Here is a 23,093-nt window from a genome sequence, read left to right as displayed (position 1 = left end):
TATCAGATGAATGAATTTGTGTAGCAGGAAAGGTGAGCTGCTGCAAGAACCTCAATAATTCAGCTGCGTCAGCGAGTGGAGTGTACATGTATGGCTGATTAAAAGCCCCTACCAGCAGAGCCCTATTATAATCACATTGTAATGGCATCATGGGAAACTTTGAGGAACTGGATGGTAACACTATGGATTGTTAACCTATGATTAGTTGTAATGATATGAAACGTCACTAATGTATTCATCTGGAAACAAAATGGACGGGTTTTTTTGTACATCCTTTTTTTTGTGTGCTTTTGACATAAAGTAAAATGAATACAGTAAAACAGTAAATGGTTACACAGATACATTAAGAAATGGAAACCATTCTGTATTTATGATTATATTAACTGTTTTACACGCAGCACTTTGTTGCATCTGTGGTTGTTGGTAAAGTGTTCTAGAAATAAAGTTGACTCTCCATAGCCTACTAAAAAAAAACTAAATATCTTATTAGATTCATAAAACTGACTATAATTATAGCAAAAATGTATTTTGTTTTCATCTTTGACAATTAATATCATACATTAGTTTTCAGGTTTCGTTTTACTTTGTTTCTCTGTACAGAAAAAGGAAGGCCAAATAGTTACTTGTGAATTGCAATTTACTTTATTATACAATGATTAATGACCTTTAAAAAAAAAAAAATTGTGCACTCGACAAACACTCCATTTATATATATATATATATAATTCATACTAATACTAATACTACTAAAATCTAAACTATAATGAAGCATTTTCAAAAAGATAAAAATGAACAAAAGTCAAAATGCATTACAAAAAAATTACCATAATGGAAATTCTAGGGGATTCTTCTTATTTTTTCATTCCGTGTGTTGTCCCAAATTGAATAATTGGTTAAGATTTTAAAACGAGTATGAATGCACCTTGCTTTAGGAATGGTTCTAAGGAACAATTTACTTTTAAATTGAGAGTGCATTAACCTAATCTATGGAGCAAGCCTGCTGCAAATAGCGAAAAACCGTAATTGAGTATATAATGTTTATAATTGTCGATAATATTGATAGCTTAAACTGTAAGTATGCCGCAAACAATGATCCCAAAACACTGACAAAGTTTTTTTTCTTTGACCATTGTCAGTTATTCTTTCCATAATGTAAACGTACTAACATTTACATGTGCATATTTTATAACCATCAACCATAAAATCTCATATATATATTATTCATGGCCTTGTAAACAAGGAGGCCAATTTAACTTCAAAGATTAGTAAACGTTGAGCAAGTGCAAAATCATTATCACATTTGAGGAACACAAAAATAATCACTTAAGACTTTTCGTACAAATGCTATAATCTAAAATTGAATTAATGTTTTAAGAAAAAAGGGGATATTTTATTATGTCAATGTTGACATATTTTCTAAGTTTGTTGCCCTTCACTGATTTACATACATCCCCTTTAGATTAGTCTCCCTACGTTTTTTTTTTATTATTTTTTATGGCTATGACTGACCTATGCTCTTCCGCTACCTGCCGCACTCGCGCACACAAACAGCAAACACACACCCTATCATATAAGTGGCATACGCACACACACAGAGGCGTATCTCATTACATCGTCCTCATTGTGCAGTCAGTGGGTGTTGCAAGAGGAGGCGAGAAGGAGAGCTTCACAGAGAAAGAGAGAGAGGGACAAGCAGTGCGAGTCTGAGTCAGAGAAGACAGACATTGAATACTAGACCAGGAAATACATACAGAGAGATAGTGTGGGCCCGAGCCTGTCCTGCCTGCTCGTGTGTGTGCGCGCGTGCGTGCGTGACAGAGCGCGCTTGGTGTGTTTCCACGGGTCTCCCGAGGCCGTGGCAGCCATGGCGTCAGAGGCAAACACCCAGTCCAGAGTGATGTTCCAGTCCACGGGCAAAGTCGACGAGCCAGGGCACCGCAAACTTGGCAAGCTGACCGTCAAGTACAACCGCAAGGACCTGCAGAGGAGGCTGGACATTGAGGAGTGGATAGACGAACAGCTGCACCTGCTCTTTGATTGTGAGGTAGGGTGCGGACACACTCGTAGCAGGGGAGGCAGTGACCCTAGCCATTATAATGTTGCGTTGACAGATAAGAAGGAGAAATGCAAGTGAGGCCGCTTCATAGATGAGCTAGCTGCACTCTCAGCTGTGCTCCAATTTTGCCGTAAGAGAAGTTGAAAGTGACAGGATGTCAGTCCTAACCATGGACGACTAAGAAGTAAATACAAAGCTGAGCAGTAATGTTCACAAGCGCAGTCCACATCAACTGTAACACGGGACACAATCTAATGATGTCACCGGCTGCACGTTGATTTGCATTAGATTCTCTCAAGGGGAAACCATGGCAACAGATGTCTCGTCTCCCACGAGGCGGCTCAGCGCACTGGGAAGAGGGATGTCCGTTGGCTAACATGAGATGACGATGCAGATTAATGACAACATCACCGAGGCAGAGACAGCACATGATGTACTATGAGGAGACAGGAGGCCATGTGCAATTGACTGGTAATAATAAGACTCCTCAGAGCTCATTCAGACAGCGAGCAACAATGTTTTTTATTGGCTATGTTAACAAACAGGATGAACACCAACAATCCAGCTTTGTTCCCTATGCAATCTGTGGGTCAAAATAACTATAAAGTTATCTTTGATGTCCTCATCAGATTCATTCCGTTATCATGAAAATGTTTGTACGTGAATTTAGCGTCTCGAACACTTATCTGGTAACTTCAGTGTGATTTAACTCATTCACTGCCATTGACGCCTATACACATCAAAAGTTCATTTTAACTATTTCTATTAGTTTAACCCCCCCCCACACACACACACACACACACACACACTTTTGTTAACAAGAGTATGAAAACCTAGACATTTAGAAAAAATAAGTTTCTTTTTTTTTAAAGAAAAGAAAAGATTGTTAAAAATTAGGGGCGACAGGCGATTACAATTTTTAATTGTAATTAATCGCATGACTTTAATAGTTAACTCACGATTAATCACAAATTTTACATCTGTTCTAAATGTACAATATTTTTTTTCTAGGTTTTCATACTCTTGATGACTCTAAAAATGTTAAACTAATAGAAATAGTTCAAATGAATTTTTGACGTCTATAGCCGTCAATGGCAGTCAGTGAATGAGTTAATAAGTGAGAGAGTTATTTAAAAAAAAAAATCCTGGTTTCATTGTCAGCAACAAGTTATTTTATAAAACAAGTCATATTGATGACTTTTATTCTATTTACATAATTGAACATTTTGCATGTGTCCATAAAATAGCTAGTGTCATTGTCATTATGAGGTAACTGATGATGTTAGGACCAGCATTTACAATTAGGCTATGTTTAATAGTTTTCATCATATTATGCGTGTAATTGGCTGTTAAACTGCGCATGTACACTCTGTCATAGTGAAATATCAAATTTGCACAATACGTGCAATTCACTTGCAAAATTAGTCATGTTGCTAAGTGAAGGTCCACCATGTGCTCATAAAATGCTAGCATTAGCGTAAAATGTCCACCCTGTTGCATATTTATTTTACATTGTCTGTTTGTGCTTAATAACTTTAGAACTGTTAATAAAATAAAATAAAACATATGAAAACGTGACCAATACACATTTCTAATGGATTAACAGCTACTTAGTACAATGAATATGACATTGACTTGAAAAGCTCACACAACATTTTGGGTGGAAGAGGGAAGTCACAAAAGTACCGCGGCGATATTAACTCCACTAATGTACCACATTACCACATTATTTTTAATATTGTTTGAATTATATAACTCCAAAATATGTGTCTGTACCTTTTCTTGGGCCGGAAATGTTTTTAAGTTGTGAAGTCAAATGTAAAGTGTACTGAAGGATTAGTTTTAGTATTTGAGGCTAATATCAAGACATTGTACTCCTAAAAGTTACATTCATGTACAGGTACGTTCTGTGAATTTGTCTTCTGGGAATTAGGTTAAGAATGTCCTAAAGACATGCAGTAACTGTACATTTACACACTTATTATGTAGATCTAACGTTTTATTTTTGTCCATATTACCATGAGAACCAGTGAACGTGCATATTTCCACTGTAAGCAGATAACATTTGTTCAGTTATGATATTGCATATCATTATGTATTTGATTCTTTCTTTTTTTTTTTATTATGCGGAAAATTGAGCTCATTCAGAGAAAAAGTTCATTATTGTATTTTAAGGGTTACAATCTCTGCTTCTTTACCCTTTTAAATCTGACAAACAAAAATGATCCATATGGGATAGATTAGTGTAGATGAAAGAAAGGCTCCTGATTTACCCACTTTATTTATTTTTACAGCAAATCATTATCATGCTGGGATTTTTACATCATACAAGGCTAGGCACTGCCTGTCTATTTCTACATCAGGGTTATGGTTCGAGTTAAACCATACATTTTGCATTGCCTCTGTTGGTTGGAGTCTTCCGCTATTGGAAGCTTTTACCAACAGTCCTTTGCATTACTGTCTAAATTATTTAACCACATCTCTAATTTATGCAAGCGCTGCCTTGGCCAGCTTCTTTGCCAACTTCACACCTTTAGGGAAATAGTAAACCTCATACAGTAGAAGGTGTGATCATTAGAAATGAAAATGTCCACTCCAGCAGCATTTAAGCCTGTTTATGTAGGCTGTCATCTGCACTTTCCTGCACATTCATAAAATGTATAAATCAATAACAAGAGCTCGTTACTTGACATATAAACACTGGGGGATACTGACAGATAGCACTTACTTCCTCGAACCACCGTGTCAACACCAAATTTGATTTCCTTAAGTTATTTTAATTGTCCTTTTAAAGTGAATTCTAGATCAATTATGTTACCCACTCAGTAGGCCTACAGTGTAAAAAAAACACAACTTTTTTTTTTACAGTTTTTTTCCTGTATTTTAAAAATATCATTTAATTTACAAAAATAAACTTAAATTTTACATGTCAAATGTAAAACAATATGAAATCACTGTAACTGTAAAAACACTCAATATTTCTGTTGTTTAAAAAATAACAACTTAGAAATAACTATATATTGATTGTTAAAATACGTTCACAAATGTATCGTAACTTCACAAATATTTGTTTGTTATTTAATGGAATAATAATGTAGAATTCAACTTTAAAACCCTAAAAAAAAGAAAAAAATATATATATACAGTGAGAAATTAACAGTAAAAATGCGTAATTTTACCTTAATTTCTTTGTGAATTGACAACTTTCTAAAAGTAAAAATAACTACAATTTCTGTAATGTCCTATAGATGTTAGCATCCATTGCATTAACATTTATTTATGAAAGGACATCTAATGAGATATAGAGAGAGTATATAATAATAAAAAATAAAAAAAATGGTGGTTGTGTTTGCAAGGGCCTTGATCTCTAACAGGAAAGGCAAGAAGAGCCTGATAAGTTGAAATCGTGTTAGCATTTTCCTGGGCACAGTTTCCTTATTATCAAGGCAGTAAAAACATAGCGTGTCTTTGTGCCATTTTGTTTTGCATTCCTTTTGTTAGAGTCCCTTCAGCATTATCCATGATTATCAATGCACAGCTCTAAGGAATGTGTTTGACGTGCACAGTCTGTGTAAAGTGGAATTATTCCTCAAGGCAAGGTAATAAATAAATAAATAAATAAATAAATAAATAAAATCAGTTGAGTGATATTATAGTGACTCAAGTACAAACCCCCAGTTCAAATTAAGTTGGGATGTAATAATAAATAAAATAATATTAATAATTATAAATAAAAACAGAAAACAATGATTTGCAAATTATTTTCAACGTAGCCCCTTCAAACCTGCTTCATTTTTTTTTTTTTTGCTGGGCAAAATAACTTTTTTTTTCTCTAATCTAGACTCTAGGATAATATGGCTGTAACGTGTTGTAAACTTACAAGTGTATATGCAACATTTTTAACATGAACATCATGCAAATCAACTTGCAATTGTGATTGGTTAGTTAAGATCCAATCATGAACCAGAAGTGTTGACATCATCCAAATGATGCGTTTTATTGGTTTGGACACACGAATATGTCATGTCCACTGGGACCATCTATGGGTCTGAAGGGGTTAAATTTTAATTTAAACACTACAGAGATCATATTTTAAAACTCAAAGAAACCTTGCCTTTTTTGTTTGCTTGTTTTTGGTAAATATTTACTCAGTTTTGAATTTGATGACCAAAACATATTCCAAAAAAGTTGGGACATGTTTACCAATGTGTTGCATCACCTTTCCTTTTAACATCACTCAGGAAGTGTTTGGGAACCGAGGACACTAATTGTTGAAGACAATTAGAATTGTTCACCATTCTTGCGATGTACAAGTTCAGTTGCTCAACAGTCCAAGATCAACGTTGTCGTATTTTGCGGTACGTAATGTGCCACATATTTTTTAAATAGGAGACGGGTCTGGATTGCTGGCAGGTCAGGCTAGTACTTGAACTCTTTTACTATGAATCCACACTTTTGTAATAGTGCAGAATGTGGCTTGGCATTGTCTTGCTGAAATAAGCTTAAGCATAAGTTGCTCCAAAACCTGCATGTACCTTTCAGAATTAATGGTGCCTTCAAAAATGCTGATTTTTCTATGGAGCGTAGATGATGAGATCCCTAAATTCCTTGCTGTTGTACATTGAGAAACGGTACTTCATTTATATAGTGCTTTTCTACCTTACTAGGCTGTCAAAGCATTTTACATTTTGACTACGCATTCACCTGCTGATGACGAAGCATCAGTAGCAACTGGGGTACTTTGACATAGGCACAATGGCCTGGGATCGAACCCACAATCTCAGGGTTGCGAAATGACCACCCTACCACTGAGCCACGCCAGCCTCCATATTGTTCTTAACCTGTTGGACTATGTTGAAGCATTTACTCACAAAGTGCGCCCTTGTGAATTCCTGTGGAATGTTCCAAACTGTTCTTTTTTTTTTTTTTTTTTTAAGTGCTCCTCTGCTTTCCCAATCTTTTTTTTTTAACGTTTTGCAGGCATCAAATTCAAAATGAGCAGATATTTGATAAAATAAAATAAAAAAGCAAGAACATTTATCATTTTGAATATGAAATATCTTGTATGTGCAGTTTATTCTGTAGGTTGAAGGTTGAAAAGATTTTATAAAAGAAGTAATTGTATTCTTTTTTTATTTATGTTTTACACAATATCTGAACTTATTTAGAGGTCTCGTTTCAAGTAGGAAAAGGGACAAAACAGCACACTCAAGACATAATCCAATTGCTTATACATTATTGACCGCATCTGTGTTGGCTTCTAGAGCTAAAACTTTGATATTCATAAATTCCAATAATAGCTCCAACATTTATTTTATTGCTTTCAACTGCAAAAAGTGCTACTGAGATGCTGCCCAGAAGCCTCATTAAAATGCTTTTTTATTTATTTTTACACTTAAGGTACAATAAATCACATTTTGTGCAATAAAAAAGTGGAAGTACGGTAAGGAAGAATCACAGCAGAAAAACTCTGAGAAAAATAAACTATTTATTCTCCTTGTGCACAATACGACGCAGTTTACATCCACTGTACTTCGAGGAATTACCATTATTTATTAGATGCTCAGCCAAAGCTTACCTGGCGCAGTAAGTACTTATTGTAAGCAAAGTATGCCAAGAAAATAAAAGCAGAAGAAGTTTTAAATCATTGCTCAAATTAATTTTAACAAGATGTAATAGCTTATTGTTGGAATTTCATGAAGGTTTTTCCAGCATTGAAAGATTGCAGAGCTGCAATTATGTCATTGTAAGGAAAGTAAAAGAAGAAAAAAAAATCTTATGCAATACATCTGCAATCAGAGTTGGAAATAAGCATCATTGACCGAAGTAATAAAAAAAAATAGAAGAATTTTTTTTTGCAGATCTAAGCAGAATAACATGGGGTCCATCCTGGCAATATGTATCAATTAGAAGGGTCACGGGGGACCTGGCAAGAGGGTCCATCCGCTCTACCACTCAGCACTTCCCATTGATTAGCTCTCTCATCATCCAGAGAGCCATTCAAGCCCAATCTTGCCCGGCAATGAAACCTTCCCAACCGGAAAATATTCCTCTGGAAAAGCAAACTACCCTGTCAAATACTGGATGAGCGTACGTACCCCTTCTCGGTTTGGATAGAGGGGGTCAGGTTTCCTCCCAGGACACACTATAACGCTCTAAGGTCATAAAGTTCTGAAGATGACACATTTGTGAGTTATCTTTTATAGCCTCAATTGGCAGTTGTTATTACAAAAAAAAAAAAAAAGTAATAGTAGTCACTACACGTTTATGTCTTGGGTTAACAGGCACAGTAAAACACTGATGCTCTATTTTACAATATTTTCCATCTCACTGACTGCTCGGTGATGTGGAGAGTTATTTCACTGGGTTTTTGGTTGAGATGTACTCTGTGAGCTCTGTGAGGGATGCAGAAACAAAATTCGATCTATTTAAGATTTTATTATGTTTTTTGCAGGAAGAAGAAATCCCAGAGTTGGAGATTGACATAGATGAGCTCCTGGAGCTGTCAGATGAGGGGCAAAGAATGCGAGTACAGGTACATAATTGTATGTTGTGTGTTTTAAAATAGGATTTCAAACAAGGTTTGAGCACATTCTTAAGTGTCCAATATTTAGGCACATTGATCACTGTAACACTCAATTTCCACTTCACCTCAAGGCTATTATAATTAACAAAAACTAATGAAACTAAAAAAATAAAATAGATACAATATGCTTTTACAATAATGAAAACTAAGTCACCTAAATAATTACGGAAGTGTGTTGCATTCACTTCAAAACAAAACTAAACAACACTAAAAACCCTTTCTGTTTTTCTGATAAATTTTTGGGGGGAGCCTTTTTGTTTTTGTGTGATTTTTTTTTAAAATGTTTTTCTGAATATCTTTTACTAATACATAAAAAAAAAAAAACATTCCCAAAAAACGTCACTTGGAGTTCAGAGGTTAAAGGAAATAAAAAATAAAAAAAATACTCAGAAAAACAGAAGCTTGTGCTCTGTTTTTCTAAAAATATATATTTTTTACTTTTTCGAATAACCCCCCCCACCCCCCCGTTTTTCTGTTTTTTTTCTTCTGTTTTTCTGAGTAACATTTCCTCCTGTTTTTCTGACCCCCCCCCCCCCCCCCATGTTTATGGATTTTCTTAATGACATAAACAATATATGCAGTAAAAGAAAAAAAATATTTAGAAAAACTTTTTTTTTCCCCCAAGTGAATGCAATACGCTTCCGTAATAATAGTTTTGTGAGATGCGAGCTAAATTAACATTGACTTGTGGCTGGAATTCAATGTTGCAATGCTTGAATTAATTATTGACAAAACTGTTGGGCCCTGTGAGTGACCCTTGCTGTACTCCAGTCTTTTTTCTACTTGTAGATGATTCAAGGTGTTTGATGGGGTTGAGGTGAAAGATCTCGAGTTCTTCCAACATACTATCCCGTCCACTATAGATTAACAAATGAAACAATGAGTTTCCCAAGACTTTAGGCTGCATACTGTAGAAAATGTCTAACCTGTGCTTTTCTTGTGCTGCTCTCAGGAGTTGTTGCAGGAATGCAGGAAGCCAATAGAGGTGAGAAGTTAAAATGGTTTTACTACTCGCCTGAGCTCAGCAATACGCAAACTGTAGAACATTGATATGTTAATATGTATGGTGCATGTTCATTATTACAACAAAACATGCCAAATGAGTTAAACGCTTTTTTATGCATATTTCTCAGGATTTTGTCAACGGGCTGCTCTACAGGATAAAGGGACTACGCAAAATGTCCGGCCCCTTGAAGAAGTAGTTCCAGGCCATATAAAGAATTGAGACAATGGATTCTCATTGGCTCCGATCCCTCATGTGTTTACCGTTCGGATGCCGCCTATATGTGCAGTTCACGTCCTCTGGGGGCTTCTTCGTGCCCTCTGCCCAGGTCAGCATCAGTTGGACACTCAAGCAGTCAGTCGAATTCAATGATTCCCTTTGAATTTGTGGACTGTAATGACATCGTGTCTCTTCCAAAAATAACGCACATGTGATAATAGCTGTGATATTACTCAAGATATTTTTCTCATCTGTAAGACTGTACATTTTTGTTTGCTTGTTAATGTACATATATTTTCATTCATATATGAGTGCTGTATGACAATAAAGTGAGACATTTTCAACACTGAGTCGCATTTGATTGAAATGTCAGTTAACCGGTATCGGTCTTATTTATTAGACACACACATTTACCACAATACAATTAGACCATGAGTCATATTTCCAGAAAGTATTTTCTGACATTTATTTTTCAGCACGGCACAGGAAGCCTAAGGGGATGTTGACATGTCAAGTTTAGGAGTCAACAGCAAAAATCATCATCAGCGAGGTCCATTAAGTATGCATCCATTATCCTCTTCCATTTCCTGTCTGTGTACGACATAACCAGAAAAGGCAAACACATTAACAACCTCCATACAAAGCTTAATGGAGCTCCCAGAGGAGTGTGATGATGGTTCCTCCTCAGTTGGCTAGACAGTGATATGTCTTGATGAGACTACACTCTGCCGGTCACACATGAGGGTCTTTGGCTCCATCAGGGTCCATTACAGTAATTTGCTTGGATTGCCCCCATTTCCATCACTCTTCACTTGTGGCCTCTCTACTAGACTGACACATTTCAGCAACGTGATCATACAAACTGAAAAACTACAAGAAAAATACAGTAGATCTCGCCATCTCTAGAAGACACCCTGCAGCAGCCATTGTGAGGAAATTACATGCAAGGGGAAGCGAGTCAATGCTGCGATGTTCGACACACATCCGAACATAATTACAAGTGCGGCTGAGGTGCCTGCCAATGGAAACACAAAACCCTCAGTAATCCTTTTATGCCGACTCTGTGGAGCTTTGTCTGAGGTTGTAAATCATCCCAAAAGAGCTTTGCTTTTTGTGTTAGTTGTCAACATTTAAAAATCCTCAACTATCAAACAAAACAAAAACAAAAAAACTCAAGACTGATTCCTATTTTGACATGTAGATGACTTATTTAATAATTCCTTTATTCATATTAATTTACCAAGTACATTCATGACGGGATTAAAAGATGCATGTTTTGAAGTAACTGTCAGACTTTCTTAGTAACATTAAGTGTTCCATTAATGGCACAAGGTGTCGCAGTGTTGATGAAGCCGCCATCATCAGGACTTCCTTTTCTTTTTCGGCGCAGTGTAATTGGTGGTGCGATGCTCCTTCCTGTCGTTTTTATCGTGTACTTCCCTGCGGATGTAAAAGGGAGCGGATTGAGAATTCATAACACTTTTAAATACTTTATACGCATGCTGTTCAACAATATGGCAACAGCTTGCCTCCCAATTTATCTGGGCCACGGTCTGCACTCGCAGGCACAGGAGAGCCACCATGAAGTCTTCTACAATCATAGCAAACTCGTGTTACGCTTACCTGAAGCAGCGATTACAGAACAGATCTCCGTCACAGGTGTGACAGCGTAAAGTGGCATCGTGGTTACAGATCCAACACCACGGAAGTTCTTCGTCATCGCTGTCTGATGGCGGATGCACGGATCTCACAGGTGCTGGTGGAGTCCTGCTCTTGGTTGCGGGAGCTTGAGTCTGCCAAACAGATTAAAAAATATATATATATATGTATATATATATATCAAGGATTATTACTAACAGATCATAAATGCACAATTATATTTTGCTTTTCAATACAGGCTTCTTAGAGGAGTTTTTCTTCTCTGTGTTTTTTGCTTCACTGTGTTCTAGAGGTATGTTGTAGCCACTGGCCTCATCCAGGGCAGCTTCTTCTGAGAGCTGCAACGACAGACACGCATGAATTACAGCAGTTACCGCTCTTAAGCGGCCTTAAAATCAATGCGTGTGTATTATATGAGAGTGGCGCTGTGGTCCACATGCGCACGCGCCATACCTGCTTTAAAACCCTCTTCATGGCTTCATCCTCTGTCTCCTCGTCACTGTCAGGCTGTTTGTAATCTTCCATCTTAACTAGAAGTGACATACTTTTTTTTAAAAACTAATTACAAAGGCGTGTATACCTTAAAATGGAAATCAAGGCAAACATTTTCTTTACAATATGTTCTATGTCCCCCCTCTAGTCTAAACACGTAATTCTGATTAATATGAATTAAGCGGCGAAATGCACTAGGGATAGACAGATTATCGGCACAGATATTGGGCATTTTTACAAATAGCGTTTTTTCCAAAATTTGACAGCCGATAAAAGGTCGAGCTAAAAACCATTTTTATCCCAGGGAACTATTTTATTTACATTTTTTGTTAACTTTATAAAAGATGCTGCTGACCCTGGGAACTTTTGTTTATGTTCAACATTAAAACATTTTTTTTTTTTTAAAGCTTTGAGGGTTTTTATTATTTTGGGAAAAAAACAGCTATGATATTTACTTCTTTAAGTTTCCATTCAACTTTTTTACGACAGAGACTTTTTAAGATTAAAAAAAACGTCTACATTTTGAAAAGTCTGAAAATTTGTTAGATAAGCATTAATGCTTTAGGACAGGGGTGGCCAAGTTCGGTCCTCGAGAGCCACTATCCAGCCTGTTTTCCATGTCTTCCTCCTTCAGGCGCAGCTGATTCTAATGATCAGCTCATCAGCAAGCTTTGCAGAAGCCTGACAACGATCCTGATCATGAATCGGGTGTGTTAGTGGAGAGAAACATGGAAAACAGGCTGGATAGTGGCTCTCGAGGACCGAACTTGGCCACCCCTGCTTTAGGACATTACAACAAGATTGGCATTTGTATTTTTTTTTACCTGCAATACCACCCCCCCCCCTTTTTTTAAAAATGAATATCGGCTTCAAATGTCGGTTATCGGCCTACTTGATTACTAATAAACGCCATTGGTATCGGCCCTGAAAACCCCCCATATTGGTCTATCTCTAAAAGGCACCCACTTTTATCCATCTTAGGAGCGTCCATTTTGACTGTTGCTGGTGACTGAAAATGACATCAGTGCTTAAGGACATAGCTTGCGAATGTCACATGACCAAACACAGAAAACAGATGTGCTGTGATTGGTTGTTACCTGAGGCCTTAGGTACTGCAATGTCGTCAAGTGGGAAAATGGCCACCCCAGAGATGGATAAAAACGGGGGGATTTTTCTGCTTAATTTATATTCCACAAACACAATATTATCAGAATGCTGTGTTGAGATTAGTGGTTGCACATAGCAAATATTATTGTAAGGAATTTTTCACTTGACTTCCCTTTTACAGTCACAATAAAACTTTACGCAAGTGTGGCTTATAAACACTGTTGTAGTTTACTGAGATGTCTGTCGAACCTTTGTCTGGGTCCTGGCCTTTCAGCTGTGCGAGCCTCTTGGTCATGTTGAGGATTTTTTCTGTAGAATTCTGATCCTTTCTCAGCTCCTTATGGGCCTCATCAAGCAAACGTGCCGCCTCAGTCTCAAGCTGCCTCCTTGAGTCTTGGTTCTCATCCATATTGTCCTGTAGTGTCCAGTCCTCCCCTTTGTTAAGATCATTCATCTGCCCACCATCACCTGAGGCGACAATAGCAAACCCAATTGTGGCCCGATCGTCACCTGATGCTAATGTAGCAAATGGTTGAGTGATATTTTTAATCTTTAAAAAAAAAAAATGTGTTCCCGTAATGACACCCCTTCAAAATATCTCTTCACATGAAAACGATTGCTAAAAAGATTAAGGACCATTGCCTTTATAAAAACAAAAAATACACTGTGCATTATTCATATGTAAATGCTAAATGAATATTTTAATAATCTTGTACAGTGCTTGACTTCTTTTTTGAAGCATTAATATTAATTTGTGCAATTGCAATGCTTTGCAAAAATCTTAGTGAGGCTAATACACAGCAGTCATAGCAAGGAATCCAATTGTACAGTAAAGACAGTAAACTACCGGTTATGGCAGGGCCACCACAACTTGACTCAAAGAGGCTAAACGTCAGACCCGATCTTGCAACGGTTTCATAAAGCAGGCTTTCTTACTGTATCCAGGATTTTCAAACTGATTGTCAATGCCAACTTCCTCTGTCAACTGAGTAAGAAGGTCATCGGCTTGCTCGGTCTGAGTCCTGTTATCTGGAGGCTGGTAGACCTATAAAATGGAACACATGCATGTCTGTGACGATAACAAGACATGCTATGTTAGGGTTGAACTCACAGGTGGGGGAGCTTGAGAAGGAGGAGTTTGGCCCTTTAAAATTGCTAGCCGGTCTTCCATCTCCTGGGAAGAAGGTACTGGCTGGCTGGGAGCTTTAAGGGCAGCGAGCCGAGCCTCAATCTCTTTTTCAGAAGGGATATACTCTGTACAGGGGGTAAAAGCTGCATCAACAAGTGAAATAACTGTCACCTAAACTGATCTTGTTTCTAAATAAGAAATGATCATACTTGGTTTAGTGTCTTCTTTCAGCTTTTGAAGCCTTTCAGTAATTGCCTGATCTTCCTTACTTAGGCCTTTAGAAGTGGGAAGACCTGCTTGAGACGGTATACTGCCTCCGTGTGGTTGTGTCTTCTGTTCCTGCTGTTTGGCTTCAAACGCAGCAACTCGTCTGTAGAGCATTTTGCTTTGTTTTAGGAATACATGATTCCTACAAACACTAGGATTTCAAACGTGATGATAAACTCACTTTTTGTAGTTTTCAGGGGGAGACCATCTTCCCGCATCGTTTGACGTTTTTCCGCTAGAAATATATTAAATTGGTGCATAATCAAAATAAATCACTCCCTGAATTGTTAAGTAACGCTATCACATTGAGTTAATATTAATTCTCAAGAGATCTACCTTGTAAGATTTCCATGGCATTGGTTGCAGACTTGCTGCTGGGTGTTGCCATAACGTGGCACCACAGCATTAAAAGTCAAGCAGCTGGAGCAGAAGGACCGGCCACAGCTTTTACATCCCAGCTAGCAGCAAAAATGAATAAAAGCAAATAACGCTATTACACCCTCGAAAGAAATGTGATGATGACCGTCGCCCGATTGAATCGACTTACCTCCTTTTTAAAAATACCGAACTTGGAGGTACAACAATAACAACGGTTATCCATGAGTTATTAATTGACGAAGATTGCCGCTATGTAAATATGTAAGGCGACACAATTTCAAAGTCAATCGAATTACACTACTCGTCCTGCTTCCCTTTACAACCCAAACAGGAAGAAGTCCGGAAGCTTTCATGTCACGTCATATCCGGTTTGTGATTCCTCCTATGAGCTGTCGCCCAACCAAAAAGCGGTCCTCGTTCAAAACAGTAACGAAGCTGACTGCTCGGCTGCACTGCTATCAACAGAGAAGCTTGATATTTAACGCAAACAAGGCAGTTTGTGAGTTTTAACCAAACTATTATTTAACAGAACATGTTTACTGTAGTAGGTGGGGTATTAGATGCCACCAATTGCTCAACAGAAACTGTTATATCGATCGAGTTAAAAATAATTTTACCTAGCTAACGCGTTAGCCTCCACGTTATGCGTTCGTTATAACGAGAGCAAATGCGACACTGGTTCTTCAGTTTTAAATTATTTCCACTGTAAGGTATCATGGATTAATGCATGGTGATAAATCGACACATTTATGTGTTGTTAATCCAACAGTGGATGTTTTATTTGATACTCAGTAACGTAACGTTTTGTTACGCATGTTTAATTTCCGGGATACCACCCGCAGATAGATATATGTCGTTGGTCCTCCATAATAAGTGATATAAACACTATAAACAAACAGGATTTTACCCCTAACAGCCCCCACCCCCAATAAAACCCTTCTAGTAAGCTTTCTTCTAACATGCATCAACCTCCATAGAATGTTTTTTCCCCCCTTTACAGATGATTCAAAAAACAGAATGAGTGCTTCTTCTTGGGAAAAGGCCCCTTTAGTCATAACGTGTATGTAAACTTAATTCTTAGTTGTCATTTAATGTCCAACAAATTAACATTAAAAAATAAAAACCTTAAAACTGCCTCATGGTCTTTTCGAACAATAGAGACCTTGCCAAATATTGCATGTACATACCTAGTGGCAAAATTGTAAAGAGGTAGAAAAAAATTATTAATATAATAACCAAATAGCCAAGTTAGTACTACGGACTGTGCTTTTGTAAAATAGAACCTCTCTGTCCGCTGCCATGCTATTAGTGGAAGCAGTGTATTTACTGGGGACACGCTTTGAACTATGCAAGCCGCTAAAAAAAAATCCTGGTAAATAAACTTGAATTAATCAATATCACCCAGCCTACTTTATAGCCATACCATTGTGTACCCAGAGAGCCTTAACACATTTCTGACTATAGTGCTTTTTGCATTAAGAATGGAGGATGTTGGAGGACCACCACCTGTACTGTATGGTGTATCGTTTTAATAATCATCACAATTCATTCTTAAAAATGCATTTTTTTTTGTCTATGTTAATTTTTTTGAGGCCTGCTGCATTCCATAATGGCAGAAGGGGAGGATGTGGATGTGGAATGGGAGCTCTGCAAAGAGAACATTCAGCCTCTCAGACGTGGGAGAAACATGTCATCCTTGCTCCAGGCTCTCAGTCACAGTAAAGATGGCCTCAACCCTGCCATCCTCCAACAAAGACGGTGTGAATGATTTAAACAAACACATGACATTGTATATATTAGTAACTGTAAAATTATGATGATGTTTGTGAATACGCTGCATTTTTTCATAGGGCTTTTGAGTCTGAATTGCGGCTTTATAATGGAGATGATCCACTTGATGTTTGGGACCGGTAAGACAGTGTAAATAAATTGAGTACAGTAGCAATGTGAGCACTCTTTTAATTAATGCTGATCATGTGGTTCTCTGTTGAACAGGTACATCAAATGGTCAGAGCAAATGTTTCCCCAGGGAGGAAAAGAGAGCAATCTGAGCACACTGTTAGAGCAAGCCGTGACACGATACACAGACGAAAAGAAATATCACGACGATCCTCGCTATGTTGACTTCTGGATCAAATATGTACGTCTTCTGATATTTAACACTAAGCTGTCACTTTACCATGCCACTGTAAAAATTTTTTTTTTTGGGGGGCGGGGGTGTTTGTTAGGCAGGGTACTGCTTAGAGCGCTTGGATATTTACAGGTACATGAAAGCCCAGGGAATAGGGATCACCCGGGCGTCCTTCTACATCGCCTGGGCTGAGGAGCTTGAGAACCGTGGCGAGTTTCTCAAAGCCGACTTGATCTTCCAAGAAGGACTTCATATGTTTGCCCAGCCTCTTGACAGGCTGCAGCAGTTTCACAAGTAGGAAATGAAAAATGGCTATCCAATATAATAAAATTATCGCATACTGTGTTAATCTGTTACAGGCGACAGCCCAATATAAAATTGTAACGTATATTTTAGTCGCACTCCATAATATTGTACTTCGTTAAAAATGGGGAAAAAACATAGAGTAAGGATGCAATTCAAAAAAATAAAAAAGTTTTTATCCTGGTTTCATTTTCAACTGTAAAGTCCCTGCAGCTAATCCAAATGTTCTGTGTTATTAGGTTGCTGCAGGCTCGCGCGTCCCGGCAAGCGATGAAGAAAGTCGATGATAGCGACAGTGATGACGAGCCCAAAGAACCTGAAAGAACTTCTCTTGCCGAGCTCAAAACGCGAGGGAAGAAGGCAGCCGTGCCGATCGTTAGAACTGGAGCTGCCATTAAAAGTAAGCACAAAAATAAAGACCCCACTCAAATGCAAAGTGTAGACAGAGAAAGTGTTTGGTGTGAAAAGTTTAAATGTCGATATGTATCGTATGTAGGTGTCTCAAGGGGCCTGAGTTTGCGTGCTGAACCCATTGAAGAAAGCAGCAGCAACAGTAAACTGGTGATTTTTGATGAGAACAAGGCAACCGCTGGTCCCTCAGAACCAAAATTCGAGCCTTGGTTGGCTCCTCCTACTGCAAGGGCAAAAGAAAATGAGAAAAAGGTGGAAAAATGGTGCGATGTCAAGGTAGGATAAAATGTTGGTTCGTTTTGATGTGTTTTTTTTGTACACTGTAATGATATTTGCTGACATTTCCCTCCATTTTTGTACATCCAAGATGCGCCAGAAGTCCAAATTTGGAAACACACCGATGGCTGTGCCTCCTCCTAAATCCACTTTCCAACCATTTGTTGACCAGTCAGATGAGACTCCAAAAATGTGAGTAACCAATATTGAACACATATAGTCCACTCTTTTTAATCTTATTGAAAATGTACAGTAGCTTGGTTAATTGATTTCATGCAAAATAGATAAAAATGACAATTTTGCTCAATTAATTCTAAAAATGTGCGATGTAGTGTCATCTAGTGTTGAAATTGCAGATTGCAATCTCACCCACCTTCCTTTTCAAGCTTGTTTGATGGATCCTGTCCACATTGTGCTGGCCTACTTTGGAATGACATGATTTTTTTGACTGCATTTAAAACCACCTCTAGTATCTATATCGTGATGCCCTAATATACATTTGTAAATTAAAATATATATCTGCACAGTATAGCAGTATCTGCACAGAAAGAGTTAACAAAAAAAATATGCATGGTGAGCATATGCTTTTTAAAGGGGAAGTCAACCCCCCCCCCCCCCACAAATTTTTTTTTTTTAATTGACAATAATATGTTTTATGGAGCCCCACTAGTCTAAATACAGTATTCTGGTTAATATTTCGTTAGTGGAATAGGATTTAAGCAGAAAAATCCAGCAGTTTTGATCAATATCAGAAGGCAGCCATTTTGCCACTTGCTGTCGAGTGAAAATGACATCACAGTTGCTCATGTGTCAGGTAACAACCAATCAAAACTCAGCTTCAGAAAACAGGTGAACTGTGGTTGGTTGGTTGTTGCCTGAGCCCTGAGCAGCTGTGATGTCAGCTTTAGTCGACATCAGGTGTCAAATTGGCTGCCCCCTGAGATGGATAAATACAGCTGTATTTATCCATCTGTGGTCTTAGTCCACAAATGTAATATAAATCAGAATGTCACGTTAGACTGCGTGAGGTCACATATTATTGTCAAGAAATGTTTATGGTTGACTTCCCCTTTACAATTGGAATATTATGATAAAGCAAATAGAAAATGTATATATAATAATATTGGTTTCCTTGTGCTTGTGATTCAAATTCAAGTCTTGATCGCTGAAAGTAAGCTTTCCCCTTTTCCTCTGTGGTGTGCGACCGCTCGCTCAGTACGCCGTGCAAGATCATCCCGACAGTGAACAACATTTTGTCAGCACGCAAGCCCTGCAGAGATGACACTCCTCTGAAAAGGCTGCTGGAGCACCAACATCAACAGAAAGAGGGCGAATCGGGCAAAGCGCTGGAAAAAAAGAGCATGTACTGTAAAGAGCTGCTCTTTAGCGGCACCACCGAATTCAGCTTAGAGGAACTGCGTGCCGAGCTGTACTTCAAGAAGAAGAATTCGCAGGTGGTCAGCTGCCCTGACAAGCCAGCGACTGGCCCGGAGATGAAGTAAAAAGGCAAGCATATTGACTGTATACTCTCCAATAGTATACTTTAAAAATCACAATCATAAGCACAGTCAATGATCCGCAAAATATTTAGTGCCACTATTACTGTTTTCATGTTCTGACTTGTTTTTTTGAAGGATCAGCAAAGAAACAAATAAAACAAATGATGACAAATATCACTCACTATTAGCAACGATACATTAGCCCCTTTTCCATTGTACCGGTTTCACATTGGAACGGTCTTCTTGAGCCTTACTGGTTGCTTTGCCGTTACACTTTTCCGGCGCTGTACAATGCAATGGAATGCAATGAACCTCCTTCGAGGGGGTTTTGCTTCACAGGCAAGCGGGCCATGACCTCGTAGATCGAGGAATTTCTTACGCAATAGAGATTCGGACGCTGACGTCACGCGCCCCAAAATGGGCGTTAGCGCAGCCATTTTGGCAGGATGAAAAACACGTCTGCCACTTTGGGTTAACGGCAAACGGCACACTTTAACAATGATTGACAGCTGACAGCAACGAGAAGAAGTAAAAAAGGATCAAGCAATGCGTAACCAATTGATCACAGCAGCCATAAAAAGGATGAAGAACAAGATGGAGGATTTGGGATCCTCTTCATTGCTTGTGTAGCGATCACTTTATATCAGGCAAGTCAATTACTGAATCAGTTAGTTGTGTTGATGTAGCTCGATTGTATACTGTAGTTATTAAACTGAATCAGCAGATGTTGGGGTAAATAATCTGTTTCGTTTGTTTGTGCTGCTACGTGTAATAGATATTACACAGTTGAATTTAATAACTGACCAACACCATAAAGAAGACTTTTTACGGCATAAATGACAGTGGCCGCTAAATTGCTAACGTACCTAAAAAACACTGCAACACTTGCGTAAAACTGCTAACTTCCATGGCATTTTGACCACACATAAAGGGGAAATTAATCCGGATTGTACAAACTTGTAAAGACTTTGTATGATCAGATTTGAAAGCACTCATCGGTGTAAGAGAGGGGGTAATTCCACATAGCAGCATCGCCGAGTTGGGGAAAAAAAAACTTGCGCATGTATATCATGTCCTTTTCCATCAAAGTGACTGTCAATGCTCTTGGGCGGGAAAGTTGACGGATAAACGCTAGTTTTTGCCCTCCTCGCCATTAGTCCATTAACGCTGCGCCGCTACTTTCCTGCCACGGGGGGCGTGTTCAGAGAAATAGTCACGTGACGTCTGGATCTCGATTTGGCAAGGAACTCCACTGCACATGCCCATTTCCTGGTTTTAAAGACAGCGAAACTTACTTAACCATACTTGCAATTTCCTATTCAATGTGGAACATTGGAGCTTGAAGCATAAAGTTGTCTCCCATAGATTATTTATAATTAGATTGTACATCACTTGTTTGTTACCCTTATTTAGGTTCCAATTAATGCAGATTTGATGTCACATAGATTAGAACAAACAAGATTATTTTACTGTTACAGCGTGATGTAAATAAACTCTTTTATATACTGAATCTGCTTCTATATCTACTTCTCTTTGTCCAATAGTGAGTTGTTCCTACATTCTTTCTTTCTGTTCTTTATGTGGTTTCACATTTATGAAAAGTTGGGTGCTACACCATCCTCAATAAAACTCTTCATTGACAAATGTTTTGTGTTGCATTAATAACCCATTAAAGATGACCATAATAATTATGTTTTAAATTCATATAAATACTGAGATTTGAGCAATCAGAATTGGACGGCACTATTTGGCTGCAATCAGCGGAGGTGCTGGTGATGAGAAGTTGAGCTAGTGCTTACAAAAAAGATACATTGCTAATTGTCCTTATAGTTGATCAAACTAATGTACCCCAGGTTCCCCTAATCCTAATTCTTCATCTTGACATTTTGCATTATTCTGCGTTGTCCGGCAGTATGATTCCAATGAAGTGAGGAATCCCTTGATTTAAGGAAACTATTACAGCCATCTGGCTTGATGTTAATCGTTTGTCCAACCGTGGTTTATCCTGCTGGCTAAAGTAGCGCTAATCTACAGTGCTGATGGGATCTCCTTTACACACACAGAAACACAGTTTGCGGAGCAGATGTTGATGAATGGCTGGAGGATAGATAGGTGGTCATCTCATTAGCAAGTCAAATCCTTCCATTACAATGCTAGGCCTTGGTCCTTCCCCATGATATTGACACGCTGTGGTGCGGCGGCAGGCTGCTCCCACGTGGAACACTGGAGAAAAGTGACTTTAATCACATAGTGGAAATATGACTGCCAGCCAAGATCCTCTCAACTGGTGAGTTGCCAAACTGTCTACTTTAAATTTTTGGGCTTGGGAGAGCTGAGAGCAGCTGAAATTCGCTGATAAATGATGGGAAACATGATGCACTGCCACGGTACTAACACAGCATAAACACATTATAATCTACGGCTTGCTTTTTGACAGGACTTATTAAAAGCTCATCCCATGAAAGAAAGCCAGCAAGCAGGCAGCGAGTCCGATAACAGAAAATCCATAGCAACTTATTTTACTGCAGAGTGGCGAAATGGTGTAAGCAGGCCACATTTGTGCAGGCAGACCCTCAGAGAATGCAGCTTTTTTTTGTACTGAGCTCTTACTTTGAAAGACAATCGTATTCATGTTGTGCTTTTAACCTAGTTTCCACCCCATCCCTGTTTCACTTGTGGAAATCATCTAAACCTATTTCATAAAAGCGCAGAACGAAGCCACACTTGGTTGGTTTGCCTTGGAAAACCTCAGAAGCATATTATTAGTGTCATTTCTACAGGGTTGTCACTTTCTGACAGGAAATAAATGAATACAGGGAAAATAAGTCATAATAGAACATATTTTCTTGGAAGATATACCCAAACGTACCGCATAACTTAAAATCTTTTCTTTCTTTTTGTTATGAACAGTTATTAATCTTACTGTTTTGCCTACTAGTTCATAGGTTTAATCTGCATTTTACCTCATGAGGTTGATTTAATATTTTATACATTGTACAATGTTTAGCTTGAGTTTTGGCATGATGCCAATTCACTGTCCTCCACATAAACACACCAGCAAAAGGTAAATCTAGTTTGTCATCTTTTAAACTGGAAGTCAACCATAAACATTTCTTGACAATAATATGTTATATTTGACCTCACTAGTCTAAACATGACATTCTGATTATTATTACATTTGTAGAATATGAGTTATGAAGCAAAATCCAGCTGTTTTTATCCATCTCAGGGGGCGGCCATTTTGCCACTTGCTGTCAACTGAAAATGACATCAATGTTGCACAGGTCTCAGGCAACAACCAATCGCAGCTTACCTGTTTTCTGAGGCTGCGCTGTGATTGGTTATTACCTGAGACCTGAGCAACTGTGATGTCATTTTCACTCGAAAGCAAGTGGCAAAATGGCCGCCCCCCGACATGGAAAAAAACAACTGCATTTTACACAATATTAACCAGAATACCATATTAAGACTAATGGGGCTGCATAGAACCTATTACTGTAAAATATATATTACATATATATTTTTTGGGGGCGATAAGTTTGTTACCCCTATTTTTAAGCAAATGCATTTATTCCAT

General features: G+C 38.1%; 3 protein-coding genes across 3 annotated transcripts; 2 read left to right on the top strand and 1 right to left on the bottom strand.

The window, feature by feature from the left end:
- The first annotated feature begins 1,616 nt into the window (after positions 1-1,616).
- ppp1r14d (protein phosphatase 1 regulatory inhibitor subunit 14D) lies at positions 1,617-10,208 on the top strand. The gene is made up of 4 exons (XM_077555343.1): positions 1,617-2,044; positions 8,511-8,591; positions 9,595-9,627; positions 9,776-10,208. The coding sequence occupies exons 1-4, from the start codon at positions 1,865-1,867 to the stop codon at positions 9,842-9,844; spliced, it is 363 nt and encodes a 120-aa protein (XP_077411469.1). The 5' UTR covers positions 1,617-1,864; the 3' UTR covers positions 9,845-10,208.
- Positions 10,209-10,305: 97 nt separating this feature from the next.
- zfyve19 (zinc finger, FYVE domain containing 19) lies at positions 10,306-15,298 on the bottom strand. Its single transcript, XM_077555342.1, has 11 exons — positions 15,066-15,298; positions 14,855-14,976; positions 14,700-14,753; positions 14,461-14,621; positions 14,234-14,376; positions 14,059-14,167; positions 13,372-13,590; positions 11,977-12,053; positions 11,760-11,861; positions 11,488-11,657; positions 10,306-11,304 (listed from the first exon to the last, which is right to left on the bottom strand). Exons 1-11 carry the CDS (start codon positions 15,117-15,119, stop codon positions 11,226-11,228), a joined length of 1,290 nt encoding a protein of 429 aa, XP_077411468.1. The 5' UTR covers positions 15,120-15,298; the 3' UTR covers positions 10,306-11,225.
- Positions 15,260-19,688, top strand: bub1bb (BUB1 mitotic checkpoint serine/threonine kinase Bb). The gene is made up of 9 exons (XM_077555341.1): positions 15,260-15,395; positions 16,489-16,654; positions 16,747-16,806; positions 16,892-17,036; positions 17,125-17,321; positions 17,570-17,730; positions 17,827-18,017; positions 18,109-18,209; positions 19,234-19,688. Exons 1-9 carry the CDS (start codon positions 15,281-15,283, stop codon positions 19,517-19,519), a joined length of 1,422 nt encoding a protein of 473 aa, XP_077411467.1. The 5' UTR covers positions 15,260-15,280; the 3' UTR covers positions 19,520-19,688.
- Positions 19,689-23,093: the final 3,405 nt, after the last annotated feature.

Source organism: Vanacampus margaritifer, chromosome 1, assembly GCF_051991255.1.
Source record: "Vanacampus margaritifer isolate UIUO_Vmar chromosome 1, RoL_Vmar_1.0, whole genome shotgun sequence".
Lineage (NCBI taxonomy): Eukaryota > Metazoa > Chordata > Actinopteri > Syngnathiformes > Syngnathidae > Vanacampus > Vanacampus margaritifer.
Note: the sequence above shows the minus strand (reverse complement) of the source record. Positions and strands in the feature narration are given on the sequence as shown.

Bases quoted from the DNA above. Each gene is read 5' to 3' on its own strand.
- ppp1r14d (XM_077555343.1), top strand. From the start codon at position 1,865: ATGGCGTCAGAGGCAAACACCCAGTCCAGAGTGATGTTCCAGTCCACG. The intron at 8,592-9,594 runs GTACATAATTGT...TGCTGCTCTCAG, and splicing joins GGCAAAGAATGCGAGTACAG to GAGTTGTTGCAGGAATGCAG. The intron at 9,628-9,775 runs GTGAGAAGTTAA...CATATTTCTCAG, and splicing joins AATGCAGGAAGCCAATAGAG to GATTTTGTCAACGGGCTGCT.
- zfyve19 (XM_077555342.1), bottom strand. From the start codon at position 15,119: ATGGATAACCGTTGTTATTGTTGTACCTCCAAGTTCGGTATTTTTAAA. The intron at 14,754-14,854 runs GTAGATCTCTTG...ATATATTTCTAG, and splicing joins TGCCATGGAAATCTTACAAG to CGGAAAAACGTCAAACGATG. The intron at 11,305-11,487 runs GTAAGCGTAACA...TTACATCCGCAG, and splicing joins TTCTGTAATCGCTGCTTCAG to GGAAGTACACGATAAAAACG.
- bub1bb (XM_077555341.1), top strand. From the start codon at position 15,281: ATGAGCTGTCGCCCAACCAAAAAGCGGTCCTCGTTCAAAACAGTAACG. The intron at 15,396-16,488 runs GTGAGTTTTAAC...AATTTTTTTGAG, and splicing joins TAACGCAAACAAGGCAGTTT to GCCTGCTGCATTCCATAATG. The intron at 18,018-18,108 runs GTAGGATAAAAT...TGTACATCCAAG, and splicing joins AAAAATGGTGCGATGTCAAG to ATGCGCCAGAAGTCCAAATT.